This window comes from Eschrichtius robustus, chromosome 15 (genome assembly GCF_028021215.1).
Source record: "Eschrichtius robustus isolate mEscRob2 chromosome 15, mEscRob2.pri, whole genome shotgun sequence".
In the NCBI taxonomy this organism is placed as follows: domain Eukaryota; kingdom Metazoa; phylum Chordata; class Mammalia; order Artiodactyla; family Eschrichtiidae; genus Eschrichtius; species Eschrichtius robustus.
Window position 1 is genome coordinate 32,174,803 of NC_090838.1, and position 17,820 is coordinate 32,192,622.

General features: G+C 36.6%; 1 protein-coding gene across 2 annotated transcripts in view; it reads right to left on the reverse strand.

Annotated features, from left to right (window-relative positions):
- Positions 1-17,820, reverse strand: part of MAP4K3 (mitogen-activated protein kinase kinase kinase kinase 3) — a 199,060-nt gene that overhangs the window by 91,088 nt on the left and 90,152 nt on the right. For both annotated transcript variants that reach the window (XM_068563911.1, XM_068563912.1), the window contains exon 3: positions 7,343-7,433. In XM_068563911.1, the coding sequence (XP_068420012.1) occupies positions 7,343-7,433 (91 nt within the window). The remainder of the gene's footprint in view (positions 1-7,342; positions 7,434-17,820) is intronic.

Sequence of the window (17,820 nt, forward strand, 5' to 3'; positions counted from 1 at the left end):
CAGTGAAGGTGTAATTAAGTAAAATTGCCTTTTTCTTTTTTTTTAAGAAAAAAAATAGAAGAGAGATGGGATTGATTTGACATAACTTCTTACTAAAGTTATGCTAATCACCACTTTCTTCCTATAAGCGCTCACTAATTATGTGATTAATAAATTATCTTAGATGTTTGCTGGGGACAGATGACTGACATCAAGTTTAACGGTCTGTATTTTCTAGAAATCACCTTTTCCTTTCCTTTGCAAATTGGTCAATGCTGATCACTAATCTTTTGACACCCCTCCTATTTGTCAAGACACTCACCGACAGTGGATGACAATCATGTCTGCTATATTTTCAGTATAGTAATGAGATATAATTTATATAAATCTAAAAGGCTTACATTCATTTAAAGTGTCTGGTGCTCTATAATTATCTACTCACCTATCTGTACTTCAATTCCTTCTTAATAATGCTTTTATTAAGCATTATTTTCCTGCCCTTTCCAGTTTGAAAACAATTCTCCTTTGTAAAGAAAATGGATGCAGGAAATGAGTTCTCTGCTTTCTTACATATTTCAATATTATACCATCCTCTACTTGAAGCTGGTCTACCCCCTTTCCCACCTTGCTTAAAAACACAATTTTCTGTTCACTCTATGTAAAATGACTTTCCAACTTACAGACTGAGAAAAAAAATCATAATTATATATTTAATACTTTACCTTTTAAGATGCCTAAAACACTTTACCTTTACAACATTCTATTTAGTTAAGTCTGCTATTATCAAAAATACTTGAATATTCAGAGTCTATTAGAAAAATGACTTCCATCTGTTCCATGAATGTCTCTCTTGTGATGGTAAATCTGCATTTGCTTTTGGTCACTCACCAAGCCATCTGCCTAATGGGAAAGGACTTGAATCAAATCAGTCCATTTGATGCAGGCCAATAAATTACAAAATCTTTGTCCCTGGGTATTTGAACTAAAATAAAATTAATCACTGAGGTAAATATACAATATATCACTATTAATTCTCTGGCTCAACAAATCCTTAGAATTCTTCTTTCTTATTCTGTAAAATTATCTTTCTATCTGACAAGGAATAGAAAAATAAGTAGAGGGGAGAAAAGTTCACTATTTTCATCTTCTAGTTCAATGTTTACTAGAGCATATAGGAACTAACATTCTAAGAACTATTTCATTAAAGAGCTTATCATTTCTAAAACACACCTTTTAATCTTCCCACACTGACTGAACAAACTAAGTGTAATTATTTATATATTTTGCCCAAATATAACATGATTTAAAAAGAAAAATAAAATATGAGCATGATCACCAAGGATAAACAGCTCTCAAATGGCTGCTAGAAACTAGCAAACCAGTCATTCCCCCGGGACAGGATGCCTAGCCATGCCCCACACTGCAGTACCCTGTACTTTACTGTAGGTTATCTTGTTGACCAAAGCACTTGCCAATGGCTACTCCATCATATTCAGCAAAATAATTCAACTGTAACCTCAACTGTCAATGTGAAAAACAAAAAGTTTAATAACTGCTAGATGTTTTAATTTAGGATAGCTCATGTTAATGTGTGCTGAATTTAAAATGTTTTGGTTCATTTTTAAACAAATAGCAAAAACGACCGTATTCCAAAAAGTTATACGTAACCCATCCACTTTCTTCCCCTTTAACAGTGAGGGGTAGCTACGTATTCAGGGGATACAAGGTGACCTATTTCTCTATAATTATACCTAACACCCCCAGTTTGGCATAATATTTGACAAAGAACGGGTCATTGGACAGTAGTCCTATGTGAAGTATGTTCCCCTCAAGAAACCACTGCACAGTTAAATCAGTTTTAGAAATGTCATATACTATGGTCTTCTCTTCTCTTGGAAATTAACAACGCCACTGGTATTTTAAGGTCTCTGAGAAATCCTGTGGGGTGGGAGTGGGGCACAGAATAGAAGGAGAAAGGGAAGGAGGAGGTGTGGAGAGGGAAGAAAAGGTGGGAAAAGGAGGAGGAAGATTAGAAAGAGGGGAAGAAAGGGGATGGAAAGTTGGGAAGGGGAGAATGGAGAAGAGGAAGAAGGGGAAAAGACAACAGAGCAGAGGGGAGAGGGAAAATGAAGAAGAGAAAGAAGAAATACAACTTCTCTAATTTTGCTTAGTTCGCTACATCCCCAAATTATTTTTTCCATAGACCCATTTTTCACATATCAGCATCCCTCTGAACAAATGTTTGGTAGAAATACCCCAGCAATACTGGTATAAAGAAGTATTTCATAAGGTAGTTCCACCAAATTTCTTACTTAAAGAGGACCATTAGTGAAAAACTGGTAAAATCCAAATGCAGTATCTTAGTTTAGCTAATATTATTGTACCAATGTTAATGTCTTAGTTTTGACAAATGTCCCAGGGTTATGTAAGATGTTAACACCAGGGAAAGCTGCGAGAACTCTTTGTACTATCTTTCCAACTTTTATGTAAATCTAACATATTCCAAAATTAAGTTTCCTTTTTTAAAAAAAGACAGTAGCTGGGTATAAATTAAAGTGACTTAACTGTAATTTTTATTTTCATAGTGTGAGCATTCAAAAACGCATTTTCAGTTAAGATTCTGTGGTTTCCCTGGCAAGTCCTGTCTCTGGCTCTAGAAAAAAAATTTCTTCCAGTTTCTATATAACTCAACGGACTACCATCTCTTTCTTGGATTACTGTAATAAATGTACTGTATAAAATTAACTGACTCCTTGTCTCAATACCCTACACCCCAAGTCCATCCCCCCACAGAATATACTACCTCTGTGTTAAAACCTTCCAACAAGTATGCTCAATACACATAGGTCCTAATTAAGGCATAAAAGGTTTCTTTTTTGCCTAAATCTCCACAGCCTTAACCTGGTGAACTACACCCTTTCCCCTTAAACTCTAATATGAGATTATTAGCTATCTCCTGAACACTTCATGATTTTTTCACGCATCCATTTCCTTTGTCAGAAATTACAATTTTCTACATACATATACACACCACAGTAAATGCATACTAATCCTTTAACACCCAGTATTTGGGAATAACATTCAAAGAGCTCTCTCTGATTCCCTTTGACAAAATCAGATATTCTACCATCTTTATCACTTTATATCTTATGTCAAAATGATAACTGCACCTAGCATTGCAATTATTTGCTCATATCTATTTTTTCTATTCAATAGTAAGCTCCTTAAAGGCAAGGACTGTTTTATCTATCTTAACATCTCCAGAAATCAATACAGCACTCTAGACATCCTAAGAAATAATGTAAAAACACTTTGTAAGTGGTGATGATTTATAAATATATTATTACTATGAGCTAAATCATGTTCATCTAAACTAGTACTCTGGATTTCAAAGGTTTAAAATATCTGATCTAAATAAAAGTGTTTTCAGTGTATGGATCTGATCTTCTGACAGCTTACCTTTTGAGGATCATTTGCTGTTATTCAAAGCTGAGCATTATGAGTTCAAACTAGAAAGGAATGTTCCAATTTTCTTAATTTATTCTTAAAGGATATGCTGGGCTAAGGAATGCTTAGAAGAATCTGAAGTTAAAATCATTCTTTGCTTAAAAGAAGCAATAGTTTAGCTCTACTGAGAATAAAGAATAGGTCTATGGTGATTTAAATCTGTTGTTTTATAAATATACACACAGAAATACACAGATAAAAATATATACCAAACCAGGACTATTTACTTTAAATTCTAAACTTTCAGAGAAAAGTTTTCTCTATCCAGTTCTTGTTGCACAGTATGTGTAATTAGGCACTTAATAAACACAGGCTTTTAATGATATTGAAGAGCAAGTAAGGAAGGCCCCATCAAGAGTATTAGGCTTCTGTTTTATAGGAGCTCAGTCTCAATATTTCTTTGGGAAGTGAGCATAGCTCACTATAACCCTGTTATAAAATACGCTTCTGAACTTAATTATTTGCTGGTCATCTATTCAGTAAATTCATAGGGTTAAGTCTGATTTCCTGGAGGGGAAATTTATTAATGGTCAAACCATGTTACTTCAGTTTGCTCAATTTTTTTGTCCAAATTTGTTATAATAGGCTATAATGGCAACAAGAGAGAAGAAGGTCAATAAGAACAGTATATATTTTAGGGGGTTTGTATCAAGTTCAAACAAACAAGCTCCTTGCCTTCTGAAAAATCATTCAGTAATGAGAAAGAAGCCAAGAAACCGTGTTCCCTTTGAGACTAAATCTGCCATTTCCGGACTAAGTAATATGTCCAAAGTAACCAAGTAACCAAAAAGACTGCTGGCTAGGTACCTGCAGAGCCAGGTTTAAATCCCAGCACCAACAATGAGTAGCTGGATAACCTAAAGAAGTCATTTATCCAGCAGTCCCTCTTCTATCAGCAAAAAAAAAAAAAAAAAAAAAAGTGGGCTAAGTGACAAGACCTCTTAGTCCCTTCTAGCTCTAACACCCGACAAGGCTAATCATTATCCCATAGTCCAAATCTGCCTGAGTCTAGACTTTAATTAGTGAAGCAGGGAAGAATTTCTGTAGAAGAAAAGAGCTAAAGAAAGAGAGGATTAATCGCTGTTCCACATTATACTACCATTTGCTTTCGTACCACTTTCATCAACTACACGTTACAGAATAAAATTATATATTTAAATCAGTTTTCCTATATCAGATCATACAACTCCAAATGAACACAACTTTACTAAAAGAAAAAAAAAAAGAGAATGACCCTAATTTTGTCTGTTTCACTATGGTTTCTGGGCAGTTTTGTTCTCTGTATTCTTATACTTAGATTAAAATAAAAGTATCCTCTAAAAAAAAATCCATCGAGTTACACACAAAACAGAAATTTGCACACTGTTCTGTATGTATACTATGCTTCAATTTAAAAGGTTTACTTTTAAAAAAAGGATATTCAAAATACAGTCAGAATACATGGTTCCTGATATCTAAAAGTAAGTACAATTTTTGTTAGGCATAACCTCAAATTGGCTCTCTTGTAGCATGTCTCATGGTTAAGATTAAAGAGTGTGTTACTACAGAGTTGTGCTATTTTGCCCCAAGTCTCAACAAAAATGAATACAAACCCAAAAGGAATTCTGCATTCCGGTAACAAGATCAAACGTTTTGCTGCCTAACCTGTGTGGGAAGGCTCTTGCCTAAGTAACCCAGAAAGTCAAATGTCCAGTTTAGTTTAGTGTTACTTTTTGAGTTTTGGCGGGGGTTGGGGGGTGGGGGGGGTGGGGCGGGTGGGGGTGAAATACTGGAGGTTTATTTGGTCAACTTTTTTGGCAAGGAAGTAGAAAGGCCAAGTCAAAAGTCATGTGATCCATAAGCACAATACCACAGAAAGAACTAGGACCCTCCTCTGTCAATAACTTGAAATGAGACTGTGAACTAAATACTCAGTGTGAAACTCTCAAACACCTTATTTGTAAAATGGAAATAATATTTACCATAGAGTAATATTCCTAAGAGTGTTGTTGAAAGGATCAAATTAGGCACTAACCTGATGGTATTTAAAAAACAGTTAACAGTAATAGTAATCATAGCAATAGTAGTAGTAATGCAAGTTAACATTTATTGAGCATTTATTATGTTCTAACCATTGTTCTTAACACTTTACTTGTATTTACCAATTACCCTTGTAGTTATCACATCATGTATCTATTATTATTATCCTTATTTTATAGATGAAGAAATGGAGGCACAGAGTGGCTAAGTAATTTGCCATAAGCCACAAAGTTAGTAAGAGATGGAGTCAGGACTCAACCAACCCAACCAACCTGACTCCAGAACTCAAGCTCTAAACTACCAACTATACTACTGTCTCTGTGGCAAAAAGATCATGCTCATTTCACCACACCAAGGTTGCCATGTAAGTGGGTGGGGCTCTCCTGGAATAACAGGTTAGGCTTTGGATGGTCCCATACTTCTGGAAGACTCAGACCATGTTTGAGAAATTCTCAGTTCAATGTCCCTGGGGAAACACAAAAACTCTTAAAAAAAGATCTGTTTGCTCTTGGGGGAAGAAAACTTTGTAATGCTTCTCCCAAATGAGTCTAAGTAGGATCATTTTGTTAGGACCAATAACAGTGAAACAAATCGTTTTGAAGTGATAATTTTAATGTGTTGGCAGAAATCAGTTATTTGTATCATGAGCTTAAATGATTGTAAGAGACTTCTTTGAGCTGACGGAGTAACTGCCTGTGCTGGGTCTGTCCGTAAGATAAAAACTGATGCAGAACCTATTGTTAGGTTGTTGTCTGAACCACCCACCATTAAAGCAGTTTTAAATTGGCTGTTAAAGAACCCATTCAAAATGTTTAACAGTCACTGACCTCGGGGTAGCACCTGTCCCTATGTGAACTAAAGTCCCCATTAAACCCACCCTTTGACCTCGATGAAGGTGGGCAATCAAAGCTATCCAAGAGTGGTCAGAATCAAGAAGAGCCGGTCCGCCTGGCTTTTCACAAGCTGGAAGGAAGAGAGGGCAGAACTGCCCCGTCTTTTCCATATGCTGGGCCTGCATCAGAAAAGAAGTGTTTTGTACTTGGCTCACAGACAGAATGGGAGCTGTAATAGGATACATCCTTATTCTTACCCTACAGTATATGGGAACCAAACAGAAGAGTTTTTTAAATACCTAAGAAAACATTCTCTAATCCTTCCTCCTTGGAAGGAAGCTTGGAAACAACTAGGCCACAGTGCTCAACTCAACTGCATACAGAAGTGAATGGAAACACAAGATCTGACCTTGAGGTCATCCCCTATGGAATATGACCTGGGGAATCTGGCTTGGTCCTGCCAAACCAAAACAAGGGATGGCAAATTCAGTCTTTCTAAGTTCACTTTAGGACCTGGGAAAATAAGAAGTTAGTAAAATAATTATAATTCCTAGTCCTCTGGATAAAATGAAGGGAAGGGATGATGCAATACTTTGAGGCTAGAAGCACAAAAGAAAAAAAAGGTTCTAAAGGTTCTAATAAAAACAACAGATATACTGTGTAAATTCACCCAAGACCAGAAGAAAGGGGCAACAGAATGGCGTATTTAGATCTCTGGTCTACCACAGGAAGACTAACCATAAAAGTCAGTTTTTACTTGCCAGCTTCCTCATTGAAACTACACCCAGAATTCCCAAGAGTATAACAGACAAATCACAGACTATGATATTGGTTACAGAATTAACATAAAGAGGTCATAAATAAAAATTCCATTCATATGAAAATATCTTTTTTTCAAAGCATGAAGAAAACTACAAAACATGGTATTAGAGCTAACTTTATTTTGTTAAATATTAGGTGATGGAAATCATTACTGCTTTTCATAAGGGAAACAAACAATGTACCTGAGATAGCTTCCAAAATAAGCAACAATATTTGGGTGCTTACAGTCTTTCATCATAATAATTTCTTGCTGCACAACTGCAAAGTCTTCTCCTAGAATAAAAAATAAGCAAGTTGAATATTTAGTAAGTAAATTTCAAAATGTCGATTTGTTTCAAAACGTAATAAATAATGTTATTGATATTATTTTTAATGACAATTTCAGTCCTTTCTTGACAGAAAGTAAAGTACAATGATTAAAAGTATGAACTCTGGTCCCAGACTATGTTGGATTCAAATCCCAACTCTGTCCCTTACTAAGCTGTGTGAACTTGGGCAAGTTACTTGACCTCTCTGTGCCAATTTCTTCCTCTGTAAAATAGGGATAAAACTAATAATAATCTATCTCATATGGCTATTGTAAGGGTTAAGTGGGCTAATGTATGTAAAATGCTTAGAACAGTACCTGACACAGAGTAAGCACTAGATAAGCATTTGCTATTATTACAATTATGCCTTGGATATAATCATCATATAATTCACTAGAAATACATTATGTTTTCCCTTTCTTAGCAAATAACATTTAATATAATTTTATTTATTTATTTATTTTTGGCTGCGTTGGGTCTTCGTTGCTGTGCGTGGGCTTTCTCTTGTTGTGGCAAGCAGGGGCAACTCTTCGTTGCAGTGTGCAGGCTTCTCCTTGCGGTGGCTTCTCTTGATGCGGAGCACAGGCTCTAGGCACGTGGGCTTCAGTAGTTGTGGCACGCGGGCTCAGTAGTTGTGGCTCGCAGGCTCTAGAGCGCAGGCTCAGTAGTTGTGGTGCACGGGCTTAGTTGCTCCGTGAACCCGTGTCCCCTGCATTGGCAGGCGGATTCTTAACCACTGCGTCGCTAGGGAAGTCCCAACATTTAATATAATTTTGCACAAGGAAGCAATTCTTTTTTAAGTTAGGGCAGGAACCCTTATACACCGAGACTATCAAACGTACCTCCACAGCTCTCTTGGTAGAGCTGAGAGGCCTTACTCTAGCAGTACTGGTTTACCAGAAGGCCCCCCCACAGGCCTATCCTGTATTCGAGTGCCTTGCTCCAGCTGTGTTGGGATGTAGAATGGGACTGTATTTAAGCCTGGTCAGACCATAAGCAAGTATCTCTCTCCTTCTACTCCCTCCCTGCCCAAATTCTTCAAAATAAGAGCTGGCAATCCTATAACAGTGTCACACGCTATGGTTCCTGAATGAACATTTGTCATGGAGAGAGACAGAACTGCCATGAATGCAAGTGTGGTAAACCAGAGACTAAGCAGAAAGAGAACACGTGGAAGTGCTTACATTGAAATCAAAGCAGCTTTGTATTACTAATTCAGTTTTTAAAGCATTATATACTATGAATAGCCTGATTAAATGTATATTAGTGGCAAAATCAAAAATAGGTTTCCCAAACTAAAGTTTAAATCGTAAATATGAGGTTGTTATGGCAAGCCCTGACACTTCTGGCCTGGCATCTTCCTACTGTAAATGTAACCGAGGCTTGAAAGTAGCCTAACCATGAACCATCTGAACTCAATATCAAAACCAAACTTGCTGCCCCAGTGACAAGGGAAGAAGTAGTAGAGAAGAGACAGTATGTCAGATTCGTAATTTCTGCAATGAAATGAGTACAAAATCAAAGTTCTCCAAAGGGAGAATAGAAAATTTTTATGCCTTCAAAATCTCAAAAGAAAATCACTGAACTAGGATCTTCTGGGTTTACGTCCCACCAGTAAGAATTTCTGATTCAGTATATTAAGAAAAATCCAAGATAAACATAATAAAGCCATAACGAGACTAACTCCAATTTTCAGGGATATACGAAATACTTTGAAAGTTCTAAATTTTGCTTTTCACCTGCCTTTCGATTATACTTCCCCCAATTCAGTGACTGGGTTACATGAGATCAAAGTTGATACAGTCAGCACGAACTCTAGGACTAGTTTAATAGTTAGAGGACAGCAGCTCTCTTTCTAGGAGCAGCCCTGAAGTTGTTAGTTGTCACACAACCTCCAAGGCAGCCAGCTTTAGAATAACACTGATCTGCAGAAAACACTGAGAAGAAACATGAAAAGGGGGGAAGGAGGAAGGCACATGACCAGTGTAATTGAGCTACTACAGGAAGCCTCATCTGCCTGATAATTTTCAGATATACCTGTTCATGACCAATAAACTCCTTGTACTGTTTAAGCCACCTTGAGTTGTGGTTTCTATTATACCTGTAAGCATCACTGCATCAATGTCTTCATGTCTATGTCCTCACTGGAATGTTACATCGTCTAGGACAGGATGATACCTTCATCATTTCTGTATCCCTAGCACCTAATATGCAATCAATGAAGCTGTTGCCTGAATGAATCATAATAATAGCATAATCATAATCATAATCATAGCACATAATTCTACTACATGATGACTCTAAATCAGGAGCATCTGCTTTTGGTTTAATTTCATCCAGTTATTAGCATGTTTTATACAATTGTTTGTTTGCTACTCCTGTGGTTTCACTAAAATCTATGAATGGCTTTTTAAGCCTTCAACTACGTCTTTCCCAAGAAATGTTGTTGATCCAAAGTGCATCCTTTTTGTCCTATTAAGTCACCTCCATGTGATTATGACAATGGCCAAATTAAATTCAGTATTTTTGTGGGGAAAAAATCCAAAGAAAAATTCCACAATTTGATTTTTAAAGGTAACTGAAAAAGGTAATTTGGGTAGGAAAAAAGAAAGCAGTTTAATACATTAATTAATCCAAAGGAGCCTAACAGAGTTAAAGGACTTTCTTCAAAGTTCAAGAGAAATACATTCTAAAGGATAAATTAACAGCCCCCCCCCCCGAATGGTATGGTTAGACAAGATAATCTTGAAAAATTCTTTCCAATTCTGAGAGTCTATGAGTTTTCGGTAAAATTTTTGACATTAAAGTGAAGAATACATTTTCCAAAGGATGGTAAAAATAAAAACAAAACCTAATTGAGAAAAATAAGCAAGCCTACAAGTAGAGCAGATCATGAATAAATCAAGTAGACAGGCAGAAAAATACAAACTTACATATGCAAAGTTCTCAGAATAAACATGACACAATACTAAGTGTTCAATAAATGTTAACTATATGTAGTAGGCCGAATAATGGCCCCAAAGATGGCCAGGTCCTAACCTCTGAAACCTGTGAACGTTACCATACATGGCAAAAAGGGGCGTACAAGTATGCTTACGTTAAAGATCTTGTGATGCGGAGATTATCATGAATTATCTGGGTGGGCCCTTAATGTAATCACAAGTGTCCTTATAAGAAGAGGCAGAGGGAGACTTGACTATAAGAAGGCAAGGAGCAAGATGCTATGTTGCTGGCTTTGAGGATGGAGGAAGAGGCCAAAAATGAACGAATGCAAGGAATGCAGCTCTAGAAGCTAGAAAAGGCAAGGAAATTGATTTTCCCTTACAGTATTCAGAGGAAGGCAGCCCTGCTAAGACTTTGATCTCGACCCAGTGAAACACACTTTGGACTTCTAAATTCCAGAACTTTAAGAGAATAAATTTGTGCTGTTGCAAGTCACCAAGTTTGTAGAACTTGTTAACGTAGCCATAGGAAACTAATACACAATTACTATCAACATTATCACTGTGGCAGAGCTGGCTAGCCATTCACAAATAATCTGTGCTCTCCCTTCCATAGTGTGGAAGTTACTGGTGGGAGGCAATTATCCCGTCAAAAGACAACATTTCCCAGTCAACGTGATGTGCCCAAGAGAACAGTTCTTGCCAATGGAATGTGAGCAAAAATAATGTGTCATTTTCCTACTCTCTCTTTTCCCGTTAGCAGGCTACATGACACTGTGAGGTCCCAGAAAATGCAAGAAGTCTGGGTCCCTGAGTCACCTAAAGAAAGAAAGTCATCCAACAACTTGAACAACTGCGCTAAACTATTGCATAAACTTGAAATAAAATTATATTATGATCTAGCTTAGTTATTACAGTAGTTAGCATTATCCTAAACTGATATAATTATTACCATCCAGTTATGAAAAAGGTTGTCCAAACCGTAGGAGGGGCTTCACAAATGTTTTAGTGGGTTAACAAACACGAGACTCTGTCCCTCTAATAGAGCACAGATATGATGAACAAGATTATAGGCATTTCTATTTGCTTTTATTTTTTATACAATTTATTTTTTAATACAATACTTTCTGGTAAAAAGCTATATTTAGTCAAATATGTGAGAGCAAAAGGACACTTGAATGTTATGGGGGTGGGTCTCTCCCTGAAAACTACAATAAAACATAGACTCCCTAATACTTCCTTGCCTTGTTTGTTTATTTATTTATTTATTTATTTTTAGTTTTGGCTGCATTGGGTCTTCATTGCTGCACACAGGCTTTCTCTAGTTGCGGTGAGCAGGGGCTACTCTTCGTTGCGGTGCGCAGGCTTCTCTTGTTGTGGAGCACGGGCTCTAGGCGTGCAGGCTTCAGTAGTTGTGGCATGTGGGCTCAGTAGTTGTGGCTCGTGGGCTCTAGAGCACAGGCTCAGTAGTTGTGGCGCATGGGCTTAGTTGCTCTGTGGCATGTGGGATCTTCCTGGACCAGGGCTCGAATCCGTGTCCCTTGCATTGGCAGGTGGATTCTTAACCACTGCGCCACTGGGGAGGCCCTCTTGCCTTTTTAGATACAAACTGACAATCACGGTACTTCCAACATTTCATACAATTATTTACTTTTTCTTTGACAAAATAATACATAATCTTAGATCAAACTGATAACCAACTGCCTTTTTGGTATGCCTAATTATTTTTACTGGCGTCAACTGTATTCAGTTTATAAGACCTACTCTTCTTATCATTAACATAAGCACTTTGACTTAATAAACTATCCACTCACATTTTTAACAAATAAGCAAAAAAATTCAACAAAGCGGGCTTCCCTGCTGGCGCAGTGGTTGAGAATCTGCCTGCCAATGCAGGGGACACGGGTTCGAGCCCTGGTCTGGGAAGATCCCACATGCCACGGAGCAACTGGGCCCGTGAGCCACAATTACTGAGCCTGCGCGTCTGGAGCCTGTGCTCCGCAACAAGAGAGGCCGCGATGGTGAGAGGACTGCGCACCGCGATGAAGAGTGGCCCCCGCTTGCCACAACTAGAGAATGCCCTTGCACAGAAACGAAGACCCAACACAGCCATAAAAAAAAAAAAAAAAATTCAATAAAGCAAATAATTACACAAACACTGGTGTTAGATAAATATGGTAAAGTTGTTGAAACAGAACTACTGGCTGGGAGGTAGCGTTATCATTTTGTGCTTTTTAACAGTTTATGTATCTAAGTCCAAGTAATTGTAATGAAGGCAACTGATGTGTATCTGCACACTGAGTGGAAGTAGAGGTTATACGAAAAACAAACAGGGGAAATGTAAGGATTATCTGTATTGGGAGGTGAAACAACAGACAAGTCCTTAGGAAACCAACTCTTGGTCTATTTGTAAACTGTGTATTTTCTGTTTCTGTAGTTCTTTCCCCTATGAAGGAAACGAGTTTACATGTCACCGTCAATTACCTTTTGTTTGTTGTTTCTTATGTCAATTCTTTGTTTTTTTATATCTTTATATCTCTCTTCTAAATGTTTAACATTTAGAATATCTAAATGTTATTTATATTTATTTATATCTAAATATAAATGTTATTTATATTTATTTATATCTAAATATCTCTCTTCTAGATGTTTAACATGTTCATGACTCTCAGAAGCTGCCATCGTTTTCCAGAAGTGTCTTGACAAATGTCATGATAATGAAATAATTCTTTGCAGTATCAAAAGTTAATTTACATGGTAACTAACAATAGAGCAAGATTAGAATTTAAAATACTTTAAATTATAATTTTTAAAGAGTGTAAAAGGAAGTTAACTTGTTATAGATCTGATTTACCTTTTAGCATACAAGTATGTAAAGAAATATATGTGTGTGTATTTGTGTATATATACTATTTGTGAAAATATCTAATGCTTTCATCTGGGTAAAGATGAATAGTTATTCTTAGGACGTTCCCTGTTGAGAAAACATTCAACAACCACCATACACTGAGCAGCTAATATGATATAAAAGAGAACGTACTAGAGACCATGAGTAGAGTTCCAGAAATGAACAAGACTTTCCTTGACTTTGAGAAACTTACAGGAGACATAAAATGTGCACAATCATAACTATAACAGCTTAAAGTCAAACCTTAAATAACTCCCTTTCTTTTTCTTTTTTTAAAATTTATTCAACAGATCGTTATTGAACAATTATGTGCCAGCAATGGGACTGCATCAGTAAAAAATAATACAAACAAAAATCCCTGACTTTGTAGAGCTTATATTCTAATGTAAGTAGACAGGCAATAGACAAGATAGATCAGTAAAATTGTATAGTACATTAGAAGGTGTTGAGTACTAAGGTGAAAAATGAAGCAAAGGAGGGAATAGGGATTTAGCAGGAATGGCTAAAGAGAGCAGGTGAGGAAGATGAGATTTGACTGAAGATACAAATGAGGGAAGGGAGCCACTGAAAAGGCTCAAGCTGCTCAGCTTTTTCTAGGAACAGTAAGCAGGTTGCTGTGACTGCAGCGGAGTGAGCTGGGAGAGAGTGCAGAAGATGAGGATGAAGAGGGGGCACATCATATATGAGGACTTTGGCTTTTATCCTGGGACAACAATCTGTTGAAATGTTTTCAGCAAAGACCTGACATGTTAATCTGATTTAAAAGTATCACCCTGACTGCCGGGTGGAGCAACGGTGGAAGCCGGGAAATCATTTAGAAGATTTTTTTGGCCCCGCTGCTCGGCTTGCGGGATCTTAGTTCCTCAACCAGGGATCGAACCCATGCCCCCTGCAGTGGAAGCACCGAGTCCTAACCACTGGACCACCAAGGAAGTCCCTAGAAGATTATGTATTAATCCCTGGAGATGTGCAGTGGCTTGCACCAGGGTGGGAGCAATGATGATGATAAAATGTGATCAGCAACTGGATCTATTTTGAAGACAGAGCCAACCGGTTCAGTCTGGTTGGAGGTGGAGTATGAGTTAAATACTCCACCTCTGGTGGAGGTGAGATGAGTTAAATATGACTTTCAAATTTATGGTCTGAGCAACTGGAAAGATGGAGTTGTCATTCACTGAAATGGATAACTCCCTTATTTCTATAACATTAAATCTATACTTTGCTGCTGGACTCACCATGTCTAGCACAGTGTCATAATTAAGGACATATATTTTGGAATCAGAATATTCAACTATAGGGAATTCCCTGGCGGTCCAGTGGTTAGGACTCCAAGCTTCCACTGCAGGGGGCCCTGGTTAGATCCTTGATCCGTGAACTAAGATGCCTCATGCTGCGTGGTGTGGCCAAAAAATAAATATATTGAACTATGAAACCTGGTTTCACAACTTTCTGGTTGTATGATCTTGGGCAAATTCATTCATATTCATATTCTCTCTGAGTTCAGGTTCCTCATTATGAAATGGAGATAACAGTGTCTCCCTCTTAAGGTTACTGTAAGGATTAAATGAAAGAATACTTGTTAAGTACGTAGAACAAGGCCTCAAACATAATGTTTAATAACTATTACCTCTATTATTATCACCCAGTATGATTTGTTATTTGTAATCCTACATCATTTCTCCTACTCTTCTCCCTCTTACTCTGCTTCAGCCACACTGGCCTCCTTGCTCTTCCTTGAATATCATACACAGCTCCTGACTCAGAACCTTTGCACTTTCTATTCAGCTACCTGCAGTGCTCTTTTCCTCCCAGCTGCCTTGCTTTCTCACTTCCTCCAGGGTTCTACTCAACTGTTGCCTTTAAGATGAGACCTTCTCTGATATCCCTATATAAAATTGCAACCCACAACGACAACTCCACAACACCCTTACTCTGCTTTATTTTTTCTCCACAGCACTTATCACATCTAATATATTACATGTTTATTTATTCACTTTGTCTCCCAACACATAATAGGGGCACTCAATCTGAAGGAGTTAATGAATTATTCCAGAAGTACGAAGCAATTGAAACCCACAAGTGAAAAAAATAAGGTGGTAGGAACAGTAGAAATACAAAATTCTCACTATTTGCAATATATATGATTGTGTTCCTAGAAAGCAAGCAAACAAAAATCAACTGAAAAAAACGACCAGAAACAATTAAAAAAAAAAATCCTCAAGTTAGCAAATGAGAACACATACATCAAATTAAATTACGTATCTAAGGAAAAGCTTTAAAATGTGTAGGCCACATTTTAATAAAATACTTTATTTATAAGTATTTTGGGAGTTAAAAGACCTGAAAAAAAAAATGGAAAGACACTTCACTTATGAACAGAAAAATTTACTATGGTAAAGATGGCAATTGTCTCATGAATTAATCTCTGAATTAATGTAATTCCAATCAAAATACTAATTGAATCTTTTTTTGAACATAAAAAAATTATAATTAAATTCATCTGGGAAAAATAAACATGAGGGAACAGTTTTGTAATAGGTATTATTTTAAAATAAGTAGCTCTTATTTAAGAATTGATATACCCAGAAGAATTCTCATCTTTTTGATTCTTTGTCTACCGTGGATCATGTTAAATGTCCTGTGGCCAGAGAGACAAGGAAAAGAAATAAAAATCATCCAAGTCGGAAAGGAAGAAGTAAAATTATCTCTTGCTTGCAGATGATATGATCTTACATGTAGAAAATCCTAATAATTCCACAAGAAAACTGTTAGAATAAATGAATTCAGCAAAGTTGCAGGATACAAAATCAACATATAAAAATCAGTTGTGTTTATATACACAAGCAATGAATAATCAGAAAAGGAAATTAAGAAAACCTCAATTACAATCTCATAAAAGAAGAATAAAATACTTAGGAAAGACCTGTACACTTAAAACTACAAAACCCTGCTGAAATAAATTAGACATATGTAAATGGAAAGACACCCCATATTCATGGATTAGAAGACTTAATATTGTTAAAGTGTCCATACTACCGAAAGTGATCTACAGATTCAATGTAATCCCTCTAAAAATCTCAATGGTATTTTTTACAGAAATAGGAAAACAACCCTAAAAGTCATATGGAACCACCACAAAGGTCCCTGAATATCCAAAACAATCTTGAGAAAGAAGAACAAAACTGGAGGCCTCACATTTCTTGATTTCAAAGCATATTACAAAGTTACAGTAATCAAAACCTTATGGTACTGGCATAAAGACAGACATATAGACCGATGGAACAGAATGGAGAGCCCAGAAATAAACCCACACACATATGGTCAACGGATTTTCAACAAAGGTGCCAAGACTACAGAATGGGGAAAGAATAGTCTCTTCCACAACTGGTGATGGGAACACTGGATATCGACATGCAGAAAAATGAAACTGGACCCACCTCTTACACCATACACAAAAATCAACTCAAAATGGATTAAAGACTTAAACCCAAGACCAGAAACAATAAAACTCCTAAAAGAAAACATAGGGGGGAAACATCTCTAACACTGTTCTTAGAAATAACTTCTTGTTGAGACACAGATGTAGAGAACAGACATATGGACACCAAGGGGGAAAAACTGCGGTGGGGTGGGGATGGTGGTGTGCTGAATTGGGCGATTGGGATTGACATGTATACACTGATGTGTATAAAATTGATGACTAATAAGAACCTGCAGTATAAAATAACAAACAAACAAACAAAACAACTAATACTAAACTTTCATTGGGTTATTTGTATGGAAATATGTTAATATAAATGTTTCAGACATTACATGAAATTTCTAAAAATCTTATATGTTCTGGTATAATGTTATAAGTCATAATTCTAGTTATTACTTTAAAATGTATATCTCAGAAATAACTAAATTTCCTTGTCAATTGCATTATTATGAACTTTCATCAAATCTTTAACCGTGGTCATTTTTAAGTCTTTTGTCATTTACAGACAGTTCTGGGTGTACTCTGATGCTTTTGCAAATATGTTCCTATAAAAGGGTTTCATCTTCAAGGAATTCATGGAAAAGACTCTGACAAGTACAGGTTTCTGGTAACTGACTGTACTGCTGAACTGAATGAATAAGCATTTTCAGAACTCTAATGGAAAACTGATGAACTCATAAAAGTGCTAACAAAAGATCAAGATGAAAAAAAAATTAATTACATGGGACTGAGTGAACTGATGAGGATGATTATAATTTTTGTGACTTTGTTTGAATTTAAAAAAAAAAATCCCACAAGGACTCAGAGGCAAAAAATATACAAATCAATTTGCACCGCAAAGTAAAGGAGCTGTTACAGTGGAGGATTACCGGACTGAATGTCAATATTATGACATAGTATGAGTGTTTCGTGTTTGGTAATTGCAATCATTGTTGCTTTTGTTGTGGTCATCCATTTACAATGCTTGGTGTCAGTCTATTTATCTCTTGTAAAAATAAAATACAGTGTGTGTGTGTGCGTG